This window comes from Rhopalosiphum padi, chromosome 4 (genome assembly GCF_020882245.1).
Source record: "Rhopalosiphum padi isolate XX-2018 chromosome 4, ASM2088224v1, whole genome shotgun sequence".
NCBI classification, from domain to species: Eukaryota; Metazoa; Arthropoda; class Insecta; order Hemiptera; family Aphididae; genus Rhopalosiphum; species Rhopalosiphum padi.
The window spans coordinates 46,879,039-46,901,266 of record NC_083600.1 but is presented as its reverse complement, the minus strand read 5'-3'; the positions used below and the strand labels follow the sequence as shown (position 1 = coordinate 46,901,266).

At 30.1% G+C, this 22,228-nt stretch overlaps 1 protein-coding gene across 5 annotated transcripts in view; it reads right to left on the bottom strand.

The window, feature by feature from the left end:
• LOC132928888 (fat-like cadherin-related tumor suppressor homolog) overlaps nt 1-22,228 on the bottom strand; it is a 139,778-nt gene that overhangs the window by 6,705 nt on the left and 110,845 nt on the right. For 4 of the 5 annotated variants that reach the window (XM_060993829.1, XM_060993832.1, XM_060993831.1 and 1 more), the window contains 25 exons: nt 19,812-19,873; nt 18,919-19,188; nt 18,204-18,359; nt 14,817-15,030; nt 13,223-13,601; nt 10,763-11,007; nt 10,069-10,255; nt 9,703-9,931; nt 8,431-8,683; nt 7,613-8,027; nt 4,461-4,728; nt 4,234-4,392; nt 3,979-4,162; nt 3,679-3,903; nt 3,462-3,482; nt 2,789-3,025; nt 2,504-2,704; nt 2,239-2,433; nt 1,864-2,169; nt 1,571-1,779; nt 1,334-1,478; nt 1,095-1,256; nt 711-1,028; nt 367-642; nt 44-304 (listed from right to left, as the gene is read on the bottom strand). In XM_060993829.1, coding sequence (XP_060849812.1) covers nt 44-304; nt 367-642; nt 711-1,028; nt 1,095-1,256; nt 1,334-1,478; nt 1,571-1,779; nt 1,864-2,169; nt 2,239-2,433; nt 2,504-2,704; nt 2,789-3,025; nt 3,462-3,482; nt 3,679-3,903; nt 3,979-4,162; nt 4,234-4,392; nt 4,461-4,728; nt 7,613-8,027; nt 8,431-8,683; nt 9,703-9,931; nt 10,069-10,255; nt 10,763-11,007; nt 13,223-13,601; nt 14,817-15,030; nt 18,204-18,359; nt 18,919-19,188; nt 19,812-19,873 — 5,577 coding nt within the window. The remainder of the gene's footprint in view (nt 1-43; nt 305-366; nt 643-710; nt 1,029-1,094; nt 1,257-1,333; nt 1,479-1,570; nt 1,780-1,863; nt 2,170-2,238; nt 2,434-2,503; nt 2,705-2,788; nt 3,026-3,461; nt 3,483-3,678; nt 3,904-3,978; nt 4,163-4,233; nt 4,393-4,460; nt 4,729-7,612; nt 8,028-8,430; nt 8,684-9,702; nt 9,932-10,068; nt 10,256-10,762; nt 11,008-13,222; nt 13,602-14,816; nt 15,031-18,203; nt 18,360-18,918; nt 19,189-19,811; nt 19,874-22,228) is intronic. The other variant, XM_060993833.1, reaches the window with a different exon arrangement.

Below are 22,228 nucleotides of genomic sequence, written 5' to 3'. Positions count from 1 at the left end.
TTTTTAATTTAGGATAGTTTATTATTATTTTTATTATGTGTACCATTAACGTCTGTGACAGTGATATGGAGCTGTGTAGTTGAAACATAAGTTCCATCGGTAACTAATATTGACAGTTGATAATTGTCTAATGTTTCTCGATCTAATGTGTTAGCTACATATACTTCACCAGTTGACCGAATGGCAAATTTGGAATGCATATCTCCATCACGAATGTGATACATTAATGTGGCTGGTAATTCATTATCATCGTCCACTAATGCCAATTGTACTACAACCGTTCCAGGAAGCGAATCCTCCTCAACTATGATATTATGAATGCATTATATTATGATCTTAATTTCAAAGTTGAAATAAATATATTACCTGATGCTGCGTATGAATCTTGAGAGAAACGTGATGGGTTGTCGTTAAAGTCAACTAAAGATATATGTACTTTTACAGTGGAATTGAATGATGGTGTTCCACTGTCAAATGCCATAACATCAAACGTATAAGATGATTTTACTTCTCGATCCAAATTTGATACGGAAACACTAATTGATCCTGAGTATTGATCAATCACAAATGGTACATTAGATTTAGAATTTATTAAATATTTGATTTCACCATTTTTGCCTTCATCTAAGTCAATTGCTCGAGCTAAAATAACAAACACAATTACTGAATATGAAAAAAAAAACCAAATTCAAGTATAAATATTGCATTACTTTTCACTACTATAGTGCCTTCAGCTATGGTTTCTGATATTTTGGCATTATAAAAGTCATTGTCGAACTCTGGAGCATTGTCATTTTCATCTAATACTTTCACATAAACTTCAGTCAATGCAGTTAATGGAGGAGATGATTCAGTATATGCAAACACGCCAAGTATGTGGAATGCTTGTTTTTCTCTATCCAACAAGCCAGTAACAGTTATTTGGCCTTTATCGTTTATTGAAAACAGTTTGGCAGTCTCATCAGATGCGGTTATTTTATATTTGGTTTCAACTTCAGACACCAATTTTACAGTTGTTACAATAGTGCCTATTGAATTTAAAATGTGTGCTTAAATATTATTCAGTTTTGGAATTAAAATATCATAGATCATACCAATAGGAGAATTTTCAGTTAAATTAAACTTCTGGTCTTCTTGAAGAAATACAGGAGGAAGGTCTTCAGGTGACAACACAAATAGCTCAATAGGAACATCAGATTGTCTTGGTGGTGTTCCACTATCCGTTGCTCGTATAAAAAATTGATAAACATTATTTTCTAAGAAAAAAAAAATTGATTTAATTTTAAATTTGTTATTACTAAAAAATTTAAATTGGTAAAAAAAAAACTCATACTTAAGGATTCAACTGTTTTCAGTAAAACGAGAGCACCTGTGTACTTGTTTACAGTCATTAGTTTTGTTACGTCACTGGGTTCAATATCATTAATTGAATAAGTAATTTGACCCGATGGTTCTTGGTCATCATCAACTGCTTTTACCTATTATTTTTGAAAAAAACATTTGCAATTTAAAATTTAGTTTATGATTTTTAATTGCATAATGTACTATTATAGTAAGTCAGAAGTCTAACCGTGAGAAATCCTGTATTGACTGGAAGTGAACTGTGTATGCATGTTTTGTATTCTGGTAAAAGGAACCGCGGTGAATTATCATTTTCATCGCTCACTCGAACTCGAACCAAAGTATATCCGCATCTAGCTCCTTGGTCACAAGCTAAAACGCTTATTTCATATAGTGACGTTTCTTCACGGTCTAATGGCATCCTCGATATAATTTCACCTTTATTATAGAAAAGACGTGTAATTGTTATAAATTATAATAATATATATTTACGTATTATTTTTGTTTATATATTATACATACCAGTAATATTATTAATATTGAATATTTTTGACATCTTCTTTGACGGTATTGAGTAGCTCACCTCACCATATGGACCTGTATCATTGTCTATTGCCTGAACACGAAGGATCAAAGTCCCTGATAATTGATTTTCTAAAATGCGACCATCGTATTGAAGTTTTTCAAATACAGGGTCATGTCTATTGGTTGACACCATTTCAATTCTAACTCTTGAGAAACTTGTATACACTCCATCACTAACTGATACATTGAGGACATGTTCATGTACAGTTGTTAACTTGTTCAAGTTTGAAACAATTATAATACCTAAACCATTTGCATTAAGATTATTATAAATATAAATATTAATACTAATATAATTTTATTCATTCTTACCGGATTTTGAGTTTATATCAAACATTTGTTGTGCATTTCCTCCAGTTATGCCATACACTAGGCGTGAGTGATCAACGATATCTGGATCAGTAGCAGTCACCATAGTTACAAACTGCCCTCTTTCGGCATCTTCGGATAACCAGCATGAGTATGAAGATTGTTCAAATTTTGGTGCATTGTCATTAACATCCAGTACTATAATCAAATTATATTATAAATAATAAATAGTTGTTAAATTAAAAGGGCATTAATATCAATATTTTACCAGTTATCCAAAGGTGAGTAGTAGTGCTCAGTGGCGGTAGACCTGAATCAGTTGCTTCTAATACAACATGATGAAATGGTCGTGTCTCGTGGTCTAATGATTGTTTTAGATAAATTGAACCTTCTTTTTCGTCTATGTGAAAGTAATCAGTAGAGTTTTCATCGTCTTTTTTGATGGAATATTTAATTACACGATTTATATCTAAAAAAGTTCATACATTTTATTTTATTTGATAACATTTTAACATATTAACCTTTATACTTTAAATTCTATAAAATTATTTACCAGTATCATTGTCAGTAGCCATGACTCTCAGTATAAATGAACCAAATGAGGCCGATTCTGATATAGAGATATTATAGGAGTCTTGAAAGAACTCAGGGGCACAATCATTTACATCAGTTACCATGATACTAACTAACACTTCTGCTGATACTCCAGACACACTGTCTGTAGCTCTTACAGTCAATGTGTAATGTTGTACTTGTTCATAGTCCAAATTGTCCACAGCATACAATAAACCTATTTAAAAGTAATTCAATTTGATTACATTGGTATATACAAGTAGTTAAATTTAATTCATGCTACACAAAACACATATGTCTTGGATATTGAGCCAACTTGTATTCAGATTTTTTACTTAAAAAGCATATCAAAGTTAGGTTTAAAGACAATTAAAAATACAATAAATTACAAAGAAAAAAATGTTTAAAATTAAAATATATATATATATATATTTATATTAATGATCACCCAATAAAACTTGAACAAAGTAATTGAAATTAGGAATTTATTTTATTACAAAAAGCTGTGTTCAAAGGTTAAACTAAACATGCGCAGAAGTAAAGTTTTATTATAGTGCTTTAATTACTGATGTTCAAGTTTTATACTGGGAATCTAGAAAGACTCCAAAAAAGCACAAAACACACACAATAGAATAACTATAATGTGTACTCACTAGTACCACCGTAATCATCAGCTGTTGAGACCACCAAGAAAAGAAATAAAAACAAATAGTAAGTGATGTGTTATATAGAGGTGTAAATATCACTAAATAGTAATTATAAATCAAAGAATTTATTATCTTTCACCATTAAGCGTAAGGTAATATAATGAAGAGTTATTAATTAAAATATAAAGTAGTTAATGAAAAAATAATTCAATGGTATACTAACCAGTGTTGAAATCTATAGCGAATTCTTCAAACGTGTTTCCGGCTACAATACTATAAATCAATTTCCTGGCTAATGGAGAGTCAGCTCTAATAGTTAACGGAATAGGTGCATACAGATCAATATTTTCTGGTACAGATACAGAGTAGAATTGTTTATCAAACACAGGCATTGATCGATCCATGACTTTAACATTGACTTCTACTTCAGTGGAATAAGACTGTTGTCCTAGATTTTTTTTAAAACAATAGAGTTTTATTTAATAAGATTGAAAATTACCTAAAAACTATTGTCGATCATTACCCCCATCAAATGCAGCAACAGTCAATTTGAATTCGCTTATACGGCCATTGTTTTGACTTTCAAGATTATGTCTCAAAAATATTTCTCCAGTACTTCTAGACACTCTAAACAGTTCTCCAGGTCCTTTGGTTAGTTCGTATCGCACAGCAGCATTTTCACCTTGATCCAAATCCACAGCATGAACCTAATTTATAGAATAAATAAATATATTATATTTTTAAATCATTTTTATATTTTCTTTCATTATTTAATTACTTTTGTAACGAGATCGTCTTTTTTTGCGTCAATAGATACAATTGCGTAATATGGTAAGTTGACAAACATTGGCGCATTGTCGTTGATGTCTAAAATAGTTACGTTAATTGGAACATGCGCAACTCTTAGCGATTCACTGTCAGCATCCATACTTTGGACCTTAATATTTATAAATACAATATATTAAATATGCGAATTTACTATTGTTTGACAATATTGAAACATACCTGTACAATAATTTGATAGATTTCTTTGACTTCGCGGTCAAAAGCAATTCCTGTTGTGCTGAGTATTCCCGTAGTTGAACCGATTTGAAAATGACTGCTTGGGTTGGAAATGGAGAATAGTAAATGTTCATTAAGATGTGCTCCAATGACGGTGACTGCACAAAGGAATCTGACTTTAGTATCGTTTTCCACGATTGTTGCGTAATATATAGGTTTTTGAAACTTGAGACTAGAGTCTTCGCTTCGATACCAACGGACATTGACATTTCTAAAAAAAAAAAAAACCATTAACGTATGAAACAGTAATATATCAGAAGGGGGGAGGTTACATGTGCCTCTTAGACTCTTTTCATTTGAATTAAAGCGGTATAATATTATGGCTATAACATCTTATTATCTGAATGATTTGATTTATTAATGTTACTAAATGTGGTTTTTGACGAATTATGGCTATTTTATCAATATAAATTATCGAAAATAGTCTTATATATTGTATATGAATAGAAATAACCCTTAAATGTGTTTCATATCCATCAATTTCTATGCATTATTAATTATTAAAAATTGCATTCAGTTATAATATGTATATATAATATAATACACCATTGATTTTTTAATTATTATAACAGATAAGTAATGATATAGTATTCACCATTAGGTGACTAAAATTATGTTTATGGGTGTTGTCAAGCGATTTTGTTGTATAAATGGACAAATTATTTTCATCGAAATAACAATTTTATATTTTATTTTTCTACCTAGTAATGATATAGGGCGCGTTAATATTATTATGTTATTATATATAGCCGTATTTTCAGACAGTAAAAATTTGACCTCCGCTTATTATGAAATTATAATTATGTGTGTATACACATGGAATTTGGTCAAAGTTGTTTTTATTGTCAATGATAAAACTAATAAAAACAGCTTTATTACCTATTTTTTCTTCATAAAGCACAGTTTTTTAATATAATAACTACTAAAAATAGCTATCATAGATTTTCATAGTATATAGGACAGTCGTTTTCAACCGGTGTGCTATACGACTGCTACGAGAGTTGGAAATCTGGGAGCGACCGAAAACGTTTAATCGTGCGTGTTTGACTTTAAACGAGTCCAAAGAAAAAAACACGGCGCGTCATGATTCCAAAAAAAAAAAAACGTTCTTGATATAATAAACGAGATGCGTAATTGGGTCGTCTATTGAATAATTCCATTCATATGTGCGGTATTTACACACGTATTGTAAATCTCACCGACAGTTGGTAACAAATTATTAAGATATAGACTTTATTATGTTTGTAGTATAATTTAACGTTACTTATACGCCGGTGACTTGGCGTGCGTGATAATTTTGATAGAATATGCCGTATTTTCAAAAATTTACTTTTTTTTTTTAAATTATTATGACCGATACAAATAGTGATAATAATGTATAATAGGTATAGGAGAAAAAATTGCTTTAATTTTTCACATCTGGATATACTAGTCAGCTGGATTATTTACGCCATTCAATGTTTTAGAGATTACGCGACTATTTTTAATACGATTTTATTGAGATATTACACAAATAAACATATTGCAGTATAATATGTAACTAAAACAAATTCTGTATACACGTCGTATTCAAATATGAGGAACTGGTGATTAATTTTATATCCAAGTGACTAGAGTGCAGTTTCTTACCCTGACGTGTCACCATATATAATCCTTAGGAAATGGATAAGGCGTTTCGTTGGAACGGAAGTGACGAGAACCGCAAATATACCTACATATATCAGACACAATGACACCACTAAGATTTTTTTTGTTTGTACGTGGGTGAATGCAACCAAGCAATTTATTTCTATTAAGTTATTTTTTTAACTAAAACGTATTTATCAAATATTATAATATACATGAGTTATTATTTATTCATACTTAAGTAAAATAAATACCATATACCTGGTTGATAGTAATGCAAATAAACTATAAAAATTGTCATAATAGAGGCTGTGTTTAATGCGAGTGGTTATCTCCTTTAATGTAAATCTATGCCTATATTATGTAGTTGTTATTAAATACCGATATCTTACAGCCAGAAAATAAGCACAGATCATATAATATGTGGATAAATTAGATAAGTAATTATTAGTCATAGTAATTAGGGCTGAAAATTAAACGTATTAAAAGACCTCAAAAATATACTATAAATCTTGAAAATTTTATAAAAAAAAATTAAAAATTAAAAAATTATTAAGATTTATTGAAAAAAAAATAAACTATATAGTTTTAATATGAAGAAAAAGGAATAAGATCTAAAAATACAAAATTAAAGTAGTATTCATTGGTACCTATAATTATAAATTTGTGATGAGGAAGACATGATATTGTAATAAGATACTATTAAGTATCTTAGTATCTTTAGCATTTTTTTTACGAATCCGTAGCCCTAATAATAAACATAAATTTAAATAATATGTTCATTATCCACAAAAAATTTTATTCGCGGTATTCGTTTTGTTGTAGAATAAATGAATCAGTGAAAAAAAAAGAGGAAAAAATGGTAAGATAAAAGCGGGTGTCTTTGTGCAGGAAATGTCTATGAGCTTTCCTATAGGTGATTGCCGATTGGTGAAATATTTTTATAATTTCGTATATTATGTATCTTGGTTGACAGTGTCTAAATAGTCACCACTGTAATCTACACTAGGGCATTGCTTAACAACTTACAATAAAATCAATAGTTATACTAATTTAACCTCGGTTAAATATCAACTAATACAGTTTTACCGTACTTTTGATATGTTTTAACAAATTAATAATAATGGGAATAATTTGGAACAATTATGAAAATGATTGAGTCAAATTAGGACTTATGAATCGTAACTGTAGTGTTAAATTGCCTACCCAGGGCGCCGTATAATAACAATATTATATTAAAGCGGTATACGACTCACAAGTAACATGAAAAAGAGAAAAATTAGTCTAACGACAGTACAAACGCAGATACGAATTTTTGCACTGGCTATTAGGTATCTATAGAGTCATAAGAATACATGGAATTAAGCGTTTTTTAATATTATCCCTTACTATGCTTAACTGGAAAACTGGGACAATATATACCAGATTAAAACTAGTTAACAGTAACGTATTTATTTTTAAAATCTTACGATTGACTGGAGTATTTGCCATCGGATACGGAAACGGCCAAATTATGAGGACTCGACTTGATGCCCAGATTAGGTTCTTTAACTGTTATAAGTCCTCTATCGGCATCGATTGTGTAGACGTTTGCTTCGTTTCCACCGATAATCGAATACGTCAATTTTGTCTGCCCTGGAGAATCTCCATCGGTAGCGTTTAGTTGCACGACGGCCACATTGACATAGGTGGGAACTAACACGGATGCATTATACTCGTAGCTCGTAAATACTGGCGGACAGTCATTAACATCCAAAATCGAGATGAATACTTTGGCTAATACGTCTGATGTCCGTCTCGGGTTGCCTTGATCGATTACTCTGACGCGGAATGTTATATTTGGAGACGTCTCATAATCTAATAGCGTTGTCGTCCTGATGGCACCTACAAATTATAAACAAATAAAACCAGTCAAAAATCGATAATATTCTTTATTATATTATATATAGACGTGTACAGTGTATAATGTAATGTATTATTGATATCGCTGTAGGTGTGTCACATTGGCGTATTTTAGATTATTACTTAATATTTTAAAATTAAATTAATAGATATAATTATAGTATTTAAAATCTATATTTTATACAATCTATGGATAGATCAATCAATACAAGAGTATCCAACAGCAAAGCGTTTGACATTCAATATAGTTTAAAATGAAGTAAACATATAAAACGCTTCAATATTTTGACAATTTATAGATTTAGTATAATATTAAATATATATTTAAAAAATTAGGATTATTACTACCGATGATGTGCACTGGTTACCGTATTGATACACTTACCCGTGTTGGAAACAACGTGAAACATTCGACTCTGAACAAACTCCACTATTTCGTATTGCAGTAAACCGTTCGAACCAGAATCGGCGTCTGAGGCTTTGATTAACATCGGCAATGTGTCATTAAGAAGGACCAGCGAACCGATCGGCGCAGCTTCGCTGATGACACCCTTGTAGCTTGTGTTCAGCAGTACGGGTGAATTGTCGTTTCTGTCAAGTACGTGAACCGATACGCGGCAGACAGCTTTTGAACCGGCCTGTTAAAGACAAAACAGTGAGGGGGGAAATTAAATTCGAGTCAAAACCAATATTGAGGTGCATCAAGTGATTATTACATACAATATATATACAAAGTGTAACAGATAGAATTGATAAAAAAAAAAAAATTGCTATTCGAACGTATGCCAAAAATTGTTAAAATTATATGATGAGTAAATTATTTAAGAAATATACTCATGTTAGCAAATTATCAAAAATCATATTTTTAAAAATTCTAAAAAATTAACTACTTGACTTAGATATATATTTTTACCATCAAAATTGTTCTTATAATCAGATTCACATATTTTACATTTATCCAAAAAAATATAATAAATATAGCCCTAGCATCTCTTAATGATAAATAAAAATAAAATTGAAAATATTAATTAGAACAAAAGTTATTCCAAAAATCAGTTCTATCTGTTACACTCTGTATATTGAGAGAGATAATAGCTGTGACTGCGAATTCAATGAATCATAATATCGTGGTATCTTAAAATGCATTATGAACTTATGAACATAAACGTAACATAAACGTAGATAAAAACGATTAGACGCAAGATGTGAATCGAAATAATTAGAGAACGATAAATTTATAAAATGAATAGTACAAAAACTTAAATACCCCATTAGAAACAATATACTAAATTACTCTGTTAAAGCGATGAATTGGTTCTATAGTACATAAGAAACATCACGGTAAAAACCTAATACACTGCGTATTTCTATTTTGTCGATATTGTTTTGAAATTGGAATTTAATCATTCAGTAGTACCCGGATATATATATATATATATATATGACTTTACTTTATTGAGATATACACATAATATACTGAATAAATGTTAAAATAAATACATAAAAATAAGTGATAAAAATGCATGCAAATGAAATCGAATTACTAACATATTACTAAAGCAATAACTATGTAATGCAGCTGCAGGTCAGGTACGAGACCATGAAATACCGAACAATTTAAAATCATAATGATTAAAACTGTCGTTGAATTGCTTACCATATTCGTAGCAGTGACGCTCAGGTTGTACACGTGACATGATTCATAGTCTAATGGCCGTCGGGTGACCAGCACACCGGTGCTGGGATTCACCGCAAACAAGTTGTACGTATCGCCCTCGACTAGTTCGAAAAGCAGAGACGACGTGCTCCTGGCTTGCAGACGTTTGACCACGGTCCCGGATGGTTCGTTCTCGTAGATTTCAGCAGATTCTTCGGGGTTGTTGAACCTTTTATTTTATTTTTTAAAAGGAGGGGCGAAACGATTTTTGAAAAATAGAGAAAAACACCGTTAATATACATAAACTATATGTTCGATATTACACAATATACGCTACTATTATAGGTATGCAGCCGTGGTACTTACTTAGGCGGAGCGTTGTCAGCCATGACGACCATTATGTACACGGGTATGGTAGAGTACAGTGGCGGTGATCCTGAGTCCACGGCTTTCACTATCAACGTGTATTCCGACGATACGGACATGTCCAGCTCTTTCATGACGTGTAGTGTGCCCAGCTTGCTGTCGATGCTGAACACGTTGCCGATGTTTCCTGCGTAGCGTTTAAGGTATTTTACAGATTATATAAATGAATTCAAAATGAGGCGCGAGGTATAGTTATTTTTGTTTATTCGTCGGTATACACAGAAATACAGAATTGGAATCACGAATTTCGTCTTTGACGACAGGAAAAAGTCAAAATATGTATAATCGAATTTTGTCATTCATCTTTGTGTACATATACGCGACACACGTCTAACTATTTAAAATACGCGTATTTTCGTTTAATAAATATTTACAACTTTGATAGTGATATAAAAAATATATTATTATTTAATCAATAACAATAACGAGCGTGAGCCCAAGATATATAGAGGTATTTAATGTAAATGCATAGTTATAATGGTGATAATGAAAATAACGAAAATAATATTGCAGCAATATAATAAACTACATCTGCAGGAATCTACTTGATATATACTTCAATAATAAAATCTTGTAAAATATAAAACTTTATTATGGGATAACTGAACAGTTGTGACGATTATAATGAACTTACCGGATATGATTTGATATGATATGGCAGCGTTTTCGCCATGATCTTTGTCCGTGGCTAATAACTGTAGAACGCTTGTACCCACTGCGGTTGTTTCAAATACACGACCTTGTACTATGTTGGAACTGAATTCGGGTGCGTGATCGTTGCTATCAATCACCGTGATCAAGACGCGGGCAAAATTCTTTTTGGACGGTGTGCTTTGATCTTTGACCACCACGGTCAGCTCGTGTCTAGCTATGCTTTCTCTGTAAAGGTTAAGCTCAGTAATATTAATTCATAAATTGTCAGATTTTACGTATGGTGAACTTTATACCGACAAAGTAGTATTAAAAAAAAAAAGAAAAGAAAAGCAATATGGCAATATGGCAAATAATACAATGTTAAGTACACGATTTGAGTATTTAAATTAATATCAATATCAACAGATTAATGGGCCTCACTGAGAAAAAAACTCGTGTGGAGGCCCATGGGTTATCTTAGATTACAAATAATTATTAATGTTTTAAGGTACATGTTACATTTTTAAAATACAGATAATGAGTTTTTCATAAATAAATCACATTAAATCACTAAAATAAGTGGTGAATTAGAATGTTACATACAATTTTTAGTTTTACACACATATTCATATCGTAACCAGTGGTTAATTTTTTTTTTGAATATGGGTAACGGTAATATAACCATATCATTGGGCATCAAGTTAAGTATCTGTTTGCCCAAAAAATAATAAACTTTTCGGCAACTAGTTTTAGAGGGCCAATCTAAGGAAAAATTACTAGCTGCATACCTGGTGTTCACCCCATGGTTTATAGAATCCAACTGATTATGTTTTTTCAGATATATGGTGATTGTTTTTAGGTATAAGAGTTCTATATTGAGGACATTAAAGTCTTCGAATAGTTTTTCGGTTGGAAATCTCCAATTTTTTTGTATGCGACCCTGAGTATAGTGTTTTGGCATTTCTGGAGCGTTAGAAGGGCGTTGTTGTAGGCACCACCCCATCCGATTATGCCATACGATATTATTGACTCGAATAGTGTTAGGTATATAGTTCTGATGTCTTTGAAAGGCAATATTTCACGTAATTCTTTCATTATGTATATCATTTTTTTTAGTTTATTTGTGACGGATGTAATCTGGTTTATCCATTTCATATCAGAGCACATTTCTATGCCTAAATACTTACAGTTTTTGACAATACTAACCGAGTTACAATCACAGCTATCTAATGTATTACAGTTCGATTCGTGGATTTTTATATTGTGTATGGGTGGTAAAGTTTGCTCAGACAGTGAGTGGAGTAAGATGGTTGATTTATTGAGATTTAGAAATAAACTGTTATCGCTCAACCAATTATGGATAGATTTAAGATCGACTTCAATGTTTTTTAATACTTCATTCCAAGAGCTACCAACACAGATCAGTACGGTGTCGTCTGCATAACACACTATTTTGCTATTTAACTTAAGTAATTTTATATCGTTTAAATGGATGTTAAAGAGAACCGGAGATAGTGTAGTACCTTGAGGTACTCCGCATTTTATAGTATTTTCATTAGAAATAGTACTGTTTATTTTTACCCTCTGTTTTCTGTTTTCTAGATAGGATTTAATGAGAGACAAGGCCGATCCAGTTATGCCTATGTTCTGAGTTTTATTTAGAAGTTTATAGTGATCCACTGTATCGAAGGCTTTAGCCAGATCTAAATAAATTGTAGCACATTTTTTTTTTTCATCGAGTGCAGTATAGATAAGTTTTGTGACATTAGCTATTGCTTGGTCCGTGCTTCTATGAGGTCTAAAACCGAATTGATATTCAAAAAGAAGGTTATTTGATTCTAAGTAGAATATAAGTTTTTTTTTTAGAATTTTTTCAAATGTTTTAGCTATGTTTGAGATAACTGATATCGGACGAAAGTTTTCGAGAGCTGAGATAGGACCTTTCTTATGTATGGGGGTTATTATAGCTACTTTAAAGGCATCTGGTACTTTATTTTGTGATATGCATAGATTAAAAATATGACTTAATGGTTTACAAAATGTTAAACTATGTTTTTTTAGTAAATCGGAGGATATCTTATCAAGACCGGGTGAAGATCCGTTTTTTAATTTAGAGATAGCTTCAAAAATTTCAGTATGAGTATGAGATGGAACTCTACACTTACACGTGATATTATGTTATTTAATGATACATTTATATGTTATTTGAACGTTACTCAATAGAGAGGACAATTTTAGATGTATATAATAGTTTCATTAAGGAAACACTACCGAAAAGTAGTAAAAAATATATATTACCTACACATTTACGTTGATATTTGTGATTTACATTTAAGTAATTTCATTGCGTTCAGAAAATATGAATCATAGAAGTTAAAAATTATAATCAAATTTCATTTAAATTAGTTTCATATTGACTAATAGCTACTTAATAATAAAACACGCGCGTGTATAATATTACCTGTCCAATGGTTGTTGTACCGACACGACTCCAGACTGATAGTCGACTGCAAATGATTTTTCCGAGTTGACGTGTTGCGCGCTATGTATGCCGTACAATAGCTTCAGGTCCTGGTCGTCGTCGGTAGCCATCAGCCGCACGACAGGCGAGCCGATTTCCGCGTTTTCCGTCACGTTTACTTCGTATAGGTCCTGCGAGAACTTCGGCCTGTACTCGTTGATGTCTTTGACGCTGACAAACAGCTGTGTGGCCGTCGTGTACACGCCATCCGTCACAGAGATAGTCAGGTTATACTCCTTCTGCTTCTCCCAATCGAGCTGCCGGGCCAGCAACACGTTGCCGTCGTCCTCGATCATGAAATCCGAATTTGGGTCACCGTCTTTGAAACGAATATGCATTATTATATATATATATAATTATATAGCGCTGTATGATATGATTTATTTGATGCTGTACAGTGTGAAATTTTTTTTGCGCTTATAGGTAAACCAAACCTATATGAATTGTCTTTTGCATATTTATGTGCAAACCTATATATATGTATAAGCCAATTACGAATCGACTGCAAAACAATAATACTGAATAATGACGTACGGCGGATACTGTACTGTAATTAATATAATATTGTTTTACTCGTATTCGTGAGATAATGTTTTAAACAGGTGTATGCACATTCAATGTGTTTATGATTAATATAAAAACTTTATTTGGTCCGCGCATGTACTGGTTTTTTTTTTATTTCAGTGAGATAAAAAAATATTCTTTAAAGCCATAGTAATAGAATTTTATAAATTCAAAAGTACGCGACTACCTATAATAGTATTTTAGAAAACATTGCAAAACTTTTAACTGCGAAGAAGAAATTTAAAGTAATCTTTTTGGAAATAATAAAATAAGTCTTTAATACGGTAAATGATAATACACAAAAATGTGTATAAAAATAATTTCGTAATAGTATAGAAAAACATTTTGTAGCTTTGTATCTGAAATTTATATGAATTAAATGAAGAATTGCACTAAAGTGCTTATAACAATGAAGACATTTCACAAAGAATTTAAAATACGAACATTAATAAGCATTTTATTGTTGTGTTTAGATTTGAGATGAAAAAATAAATAGAATTTTGCTATTGGAAATGGACGTAAAAGACAATAAACACATAAAAAATGGTTTCGTTTGTATTTACTTTTCAAAATCATAAATATAGATAGTGCTTTATACTCGAACGCGTAATTGTGTTACCGGGTGTTTTGAAGTTGGTATTTCCAAAACATTTTCTAGGGTTTTTTTATTGTAATAGAAAATTATACAAAAGAAGTATGGATGATTAAGTTGTTTTAGAAATAATAGTATGATAAGTGAAATGGTTCAAGTCCTTTCATCAAATTACACATTTCGGGTATTTTGTAATTTTGCGTTACCCTTAACATGTCTGACATATTATTTTATTTACTTTAAACTTGTTAATCGTTATAGTTTAAGTCGTTAGGTAAATATCAACGAACATTTGAGTTAGTACAACTTAACAGAGGCCGATGATGGCAAGGAACTCGGAGAGATAAAGTATCGATTAAATGATGATGGTGAACTTACTTTCGATCCGGTACCAAAGGTAATCTTGGTCTTTGTCCACAGCATTGATAAGTGCCACTATGTAACCGACGGTATCGCTTTCTGTAATGTCTACTTTTTGATTAGGATTTTGGATTTCGGGCACGTGTTTAGAGTTCTCGGGTATTTTCAGCACTTCAACGATTACTTTCGCTACGGCACTCATGTTTGGAGATCCATTGTCGGTGGCTCTTACCTAAATCACGAAAAAATTGTTAATCTGATACAAGTAGTATTATATTTGTTAAGCGATTCGTATTTGAGGTCATTTCGGTTATCAATTTTTTTTTCAGTGAAATATGACGACCCCCTCGTTAGCACTAATGAGATTTTATAGAAAATAAATAATATGTATCCTATATATTCCTATATATTTATACGGGTTACGCGTTCATTAACAATATACGAGTCGATTTCTGTGGTTTAAGCAAAAGGGTATATTCGCGTATATATCATGTATACGTATTTAATATGTGTACGCACGTTATCCACGCGGTTGACTTATTATAATAAACGAGACCATCCAATTATAAAAAATGTAAAAAAAATAAATAAAAACCGATTGTTTTTATCAAAGAGAAGATAATTTTTTTTAGTAATCTTGTCGAGAAAAAAATATTTTCATCATAAAAAGTGGGACAGTTTTTTGAGTACCTACTTGTATAGGAATTACAATTTAACGAATCTGTTATAACAATATAATATTATAAATAACATTATGCATATTAATACTTTTTAACCGGAATATTTATATACGAGACAAAATATACCATAAAGGTTATACCTGTACAATACGTATACATATTTGATATTGTTTAGAATATTCACATGAAACTTTGTCACGATTCGTTCAAAATTGAAAAAGTTATAAACAAACAACTATTTGTACGTAACTTTAAGGACTAAATTTCCCGAGCTTTTAATATATTTATATTAACTCAGATTTGATTTTAAGCTTAACGCAGAAATATTAATCTAGCAAGTATACACAAATACACAATACACATATATATATATATATACACAGGCCAAACAAAAATAAACGCAAGAAGTTATTATTATAAAAGTAATGAAATGTATTGTTAATAAATAATATTTATTAAATAGTAATTTGTTTTTCAAATTAATACTTGAATGCATTATTATTATAAATCATAATTTATTAAATAGTAATTAGTTTTTCACATTAATACTTGAATGTATTATTATTATAAATCATAATTTATTTTATTTTGCTTAGCAAATATTCACGTAAGAAAATATTAAATATAATTCAGTATATTATACACTAAATAAATCAAATAACTAGTATATACAAGTTAGTATAGGCTATATAGCCTATAAATTGATATATTTTGTTGTTCATAATAATTCAAAATATATTTTAGACTTTCTAAAAAATAAAAAAAAAATAAAAAAAAATAATAAAAAAAAAAAACGTCCGAATGACGAAGATTAAAAACAAAATCTACAAGGACTGCGCGGAAGCTAAACGATTTTCGTGATTTAAACCGTACACAGTAATGTTAAGTGGAATGAATCCAAGATACGGATGAGTTTAGATGTTCGATCCGGAGTAAATAATGATGGTTCGAACGCGTATATGTGTCAAACAAAAAAAAGTTCTTTTTTTCTACCGAGGAAAAATGTGTTTGGCTTTATACATAGAGATTCCGCATGAAAATAAATTGGATTTTGATGTTTTCATACCAACGAAGACAACCGCGACAACGAATATATATGCATGAAACGAATAATGGTGTAATAAACCAAATGGCATTATAATCAGAATAGTATTAAAGATATACGCCCTCTGGTATGCATTGGTAAGTAAATTAGCATTAGAACGGAAAACGCAGTTTGAGTGAATATATATGTGTATATAAGTATATATTATAAGTCATCTTTTGCTGGTATATCCAAAATGGAATAATTAATTGGGTTGTCACTTATTACGAAAGAAAAATAAAATAAAATAATTTCGAAAAGGAAGAAAAATTAATCAATTTTAAACAATAGTTGGTGTACAATTTTATAAAAGTTAATATACATATATACTGGTATAAACTGGGTGATTCATTAAGCACGATCACCTCCATTTTTTTCTTTGATAATGGATTTGATAAAATTCAGGATTTCGAAACTTTAAAATATACTCAAGCTAAATACTGTTTTTTTAAATTATTTAGATTTTTAATGATATTCAAGAATTGTTATGTGACTTTAAAAAAATGGTTTTCATTTGAAAGAAAGATGTATTTTACTTAACTTATAAATAGGATGTATTTCTAAGTATAATATTTATTTTTTTTCATATTTGTCCCTACATCATTTATGGAGTGTCCTAAACTAAGTCCTAACGTTACCAACTTTTTTTTTTTAATTATATGTAATTTTTTCTAGTAAATTGTTTATCAGAGTTGTTTTTAAGGTAATTAATATTATGGTGTATTAATTTAATACTAAATAAAGAAAATAAATCTATGATAATGAGTTTGGAAGATAGTGGTTTGAAGACTTTATTAACTAAAAAAATAACACAAAAAATATATTATATTAAGTAATCATATTATAGAGCTCTACTTATTACATCATAATAGTAAAATATTACAATTTAAGTGCATTAAATCTGAAATGAAACGTAAGCTTCTTACAAACATTTTATATTCGATTAATAATAACTCGTTGAAAGTATATAAACCCTATTATTTTTCTATTTTCGTTGTAGAACATACTATTGGACGGAACAAGTTGTGTGTAAAATATGAAATGATAAAAAATAAAATAAAATACAACAAAGGACAAAATAATTTCAATTAGTGTATGTATTTTATTTATCTATCTTAAAAATAAAAAAAATGATGTTGTTTGACTTTCTCATAGTATATATCTACAATAGTTTATAGAATGTTATTGATTTTATTCAATATTGTTAAATGTAATAATGATACCTTGTGTCGTCGTAAAATTAATTATAACACGAATTTATGAAATTACATTACGGGTGTTTAAAGTGGCAGATATGATAATTACTTCGAACTGCAGTAGTATATTTTAATTCTATAAACTATTTAAATCATAAATTTGTAAATAAAAATAAAATAAAATACCGATAATATTTTATGTTAAATTAAAATGGAACAATTATAGTATAATTCTATATTATATACTGTGGTCTGCGGTTGAATAATAAATAACAGTCATTACAATATGACTTAGTTATACACGTTTTTTATGCGCAGAATTCAAAGAAGTCAAACGCAGTAATAAGTATAGATTTATTTCCAATTACATACATACACCAAATGCTTCTTCAACTATTAAAATATAAATTATTATAAGTAACAGTTTCAAATAATTTTTACTCACGTAGAATGAAAAGTCTTGGTTGCCTCGGAACGAGTGGTCTGAATATATTACACCGGTGTCGGAATCCACAGAAAATATATCATCGTATCCTTGTGCGGCTTTCATAGTGTACGTTAACCGAGCATTATCTCCAGAATCCTTGTCACTGGCCACGATCTATAAACACATATAGGTATACATAAAAACGTAAAAAAAAAAATCAAGGAAACTATTTCACGCAGCATCACTGTAGATTTATACGTATTCTTTATATTATGGCGATGCATGGATAACTTAATGATATCTGTTCAGTATTGGGTCATATTGTTTAAAAAGTTTCTATACACATCTATAGGTAAAGTAATAAATGAAAAATGGAAAGGGGAGAGTAAAAACTTATTTTGGCAATCACTAGATAGTTTCTAAAATGACTTCTAAAAGTTCGTTTACCCATCTCTTAAAAAAAAAAAAAAAAACAATCAATAATACCACGTACAATATACAGGGTGCTTTTTTTGTCGACGTAAGAAATTTATTTACTCAGATCATCGTGAAAAATTAAATAAATGACTTTTTTTTATTTGACTTGTTTGATAAAAAATTTTTTCAAACAAAACTAGATTGATATACAATTCATACATTTTTTGGTGTGTCAAACCATCAAACAAACAGCAATAGTATAACATATAACACAATGAAATAGTAAGTTTAAATATATTATATTTATTATACCAACCCTGAACAATGCCGGTCCTGCGATGTCACTGGGTCCGAAACACGTCCATGGTTTTTTGTCCAGCAGTTCGTCGATCTCAGCCGTTTCCGCAGTGACCGTGGCTGAACTGTTCTCCTGGACCAACGGTTCTTGTACAGGCTGCGTTTCGGGGATCTTAAACCGGTACGCCTTTTTCAACATTTCAGGGGCGTTGTCGTTTACATCCTCGACCGCGATCACCACGCTAGTCGTGGACGAGAGAACTGGCACGCCGTCGTCGATGACAGTTATCTGTTGTAACGAATACAGTCGTCAATAATATTGATATTATAATAATTCTATGAAATTAAAATATGTCATCGACGGATTTGAAGAAACAACGATATTTTATGCTTTGTGCACGTATAGAACCGCTGACCACGGAAGGCGTAAGTAATACGATTATAAAGCAGTTCTACACGAGTTAAATAATTGGTTTAGAGAATTTTAAATTTATAACAATGTATTTTTTTTGTGAATTGAAAAAAAAAATTTTCTTAAAAATAATTAAAACTCTGAATTAAAATATTTTTACGTGGTTAAATAACGTGGTTTTAGAAAGGACCTGCTGCGCGTAGTTAACGTTGAATTTCGTTGCACGAAACTGCCATAATTTTACAGGTATTTGGAAGTAGAGAAAGAGCTTGTTTAGTTGTTATAAGAATGAAAATATTATTACCTAAGACAAATACATCCATTAACGGCATAAACTCAGACATATCTAGTAATAATTACACTGCAGCTGCAGTAGGTACCTATTCGGTATTTTACTCGTATATGTTAACACTACCGAGGAATCGTGTTTTCGTTTGTTTTATGATTATTTAACTAGTTATACATTATACATGATAATTATAAACATAATATATTAGTACCTCTAGTATGTGTTCTGATTCAGTCTCTCTGTCGAGTTTTCGTCCAGTAGTGGTTATGAGACCTGGAAAGAAAAAGTAGAAATTTATTATCGTTAGTTAATTTTTCAAAAAATGATAACAATTGTATTTTAAATTCTATGTACAGCCCTATCCATTTTCCTATCATATCATCGTCAGAACTTTAACGGATGTGAATGACGGGTAAATATTATATATATATATAAACATGTACCAGTCGCGCGTTAGTTTGAATACAATAGGCATCAGCTCTCTTGCTTAAAACTGCGTAATTTAACGATGTCCTTTTGTGCTTTTCTAAATCGTAGACGTTATAATTATATCCTATTCCTTATCCGCACATGACGTATCCCGTTTATTATTTTACCAGCGAGACAAAAATTAGAATTAGTAAACATTTATTAATTATTTACCGTCGACCAATTATTGTTTAAATACTTGTCACATATAATAATACAATACGCGTATACATTATATTATGTAGGATATTGTGTGTTATGTATTATACGCCAATATAAATATAGTTAAATTAGTGTTTTTATTTTTCAAGTTATGCTTTTTATGAATTTAAATCTGTATGGATGTTGCGCGTCAATTAAAGTTTAAAGAGTGTTTACATAAATAATAACGATAATTCACCATTTTCTTTGTGGAACTTTTTTTGTCTATTTACTCCATAATAAAATAAGTCATATTAGCGATACAAGTCATAATAATAACCAAACTTCAATAATACACTTTATACGAGTCATCGATTTTTTTCCTGCGTAATATGGGTATTACTGCGCAGTCATCGTTTTATGAATGAATAATAGATTAATTGTGGCAAAGCGGTTGCTTTCTAGATATTATAAAAGCTTTATTTCTACTGGAAACGCCAATAAATTATTAACACCGTTAATTAATGTGTATCGAGATCGCTGGAGCTAACTTATCGGCCGAGCGGTCGTAAAATATATCAGTGTCTTCTCAAGTTAATATACAAGTATTAAAGCCCTACGATACCCTAAAGACTGTGTGCGTATATATGTATATAATATATACATAAATATACCTAATTGTACATACATAATCGATGGTGCGCTTGCATACCATTATTTTGCCAATGTCCAGAGGATAATTTGAATTATGGTAATTGCCGTAATGGTTGTGCTTAAGTTTAAAATAATCGAGTTTAGACGATCATGTTTTGGATTATGTGCAACAATGAATTCAAATTGTTTCAAAATCAATACACAAACATATATAATAACTGTATGAGTATATATAGACATAAATATTGTATATAGGGTAGGTAGTCTATCAAACTCTTGCAGCGGAGTTTAATTCGAGAAACTTAGGTTTCACGGTGACCAAATTTAAGCATAACTTCGGTTGGATAATAGTATTTTGTTTAATAATTAAAACTTGTTCAAATAGTCACAAAGGAAAATTTATTTTGTACAAAATGTTTATTTTTTTTTTTATAATAACATAATAACATATTTTTTAAATTCATTTATTTGTTAAGTGTTATAGAAAACTGTTAAATCGGAAGCAAACTAAAATAAAATGGAATCTCTTTATCCCCATGCAATAACGATAAATGGTTGGAAAAAGGAATACAATTTGACAGGTGATCATTTACAGAGACTACCTAATTTGTTTTCAAGTCAGGTTTTTAACTAGATTAACAAATGTATTATTAGACGTTATGTTATTATAATCCATACATCCGACACACACTAATATATTATGAATAAAATTTATTATATTATATATATATATATATATATTTGTTTTTTGTAGATATGCGAACTAATCTAGATTATAACAATAACGGCTGTAAAACAAAATATGACAGATAATCATAAAAAGGGACCAAATTACGAATAACGATAATTTATTTTGTTCAGGAATATAAAAAATTATAAACAAATATACGTTAATACAATATTCCGAATTGCGATACGCAAGAGATCTACATACCTATCCCAATGTATTTATAAATGTAAAAAATAATAAATTAGTTAAAAATAAAATACAACTATCGAATGCAAACAGATAAAAAAATACGTCATAGTACGTTACCTTTTATAGATAACACATTAGAGATTAAATATTGTTCAATTTTTTTTTTTTTACGCGGACAATATTATGTATAATATGTGAACAAGATTTGTGATGATAATCCTGTCAACTATTTCCGAATCAAGGGGTGAAAAATGTGTACAAATGTCGATACATCGTCGCTTTTACTGATGCAGTTTTAAATATTATAATGCAATTTTTTTAAAGGCATTCGCTTTATCAGTCAGTCATTATATTTTGTGGGTTTTTTTTTTTTTTAATTTAATTTAAAACAGTTATAACACATTTCACTGAAAAAAAAAATGTTTAAGCTTATTTTTCGTCTTAAA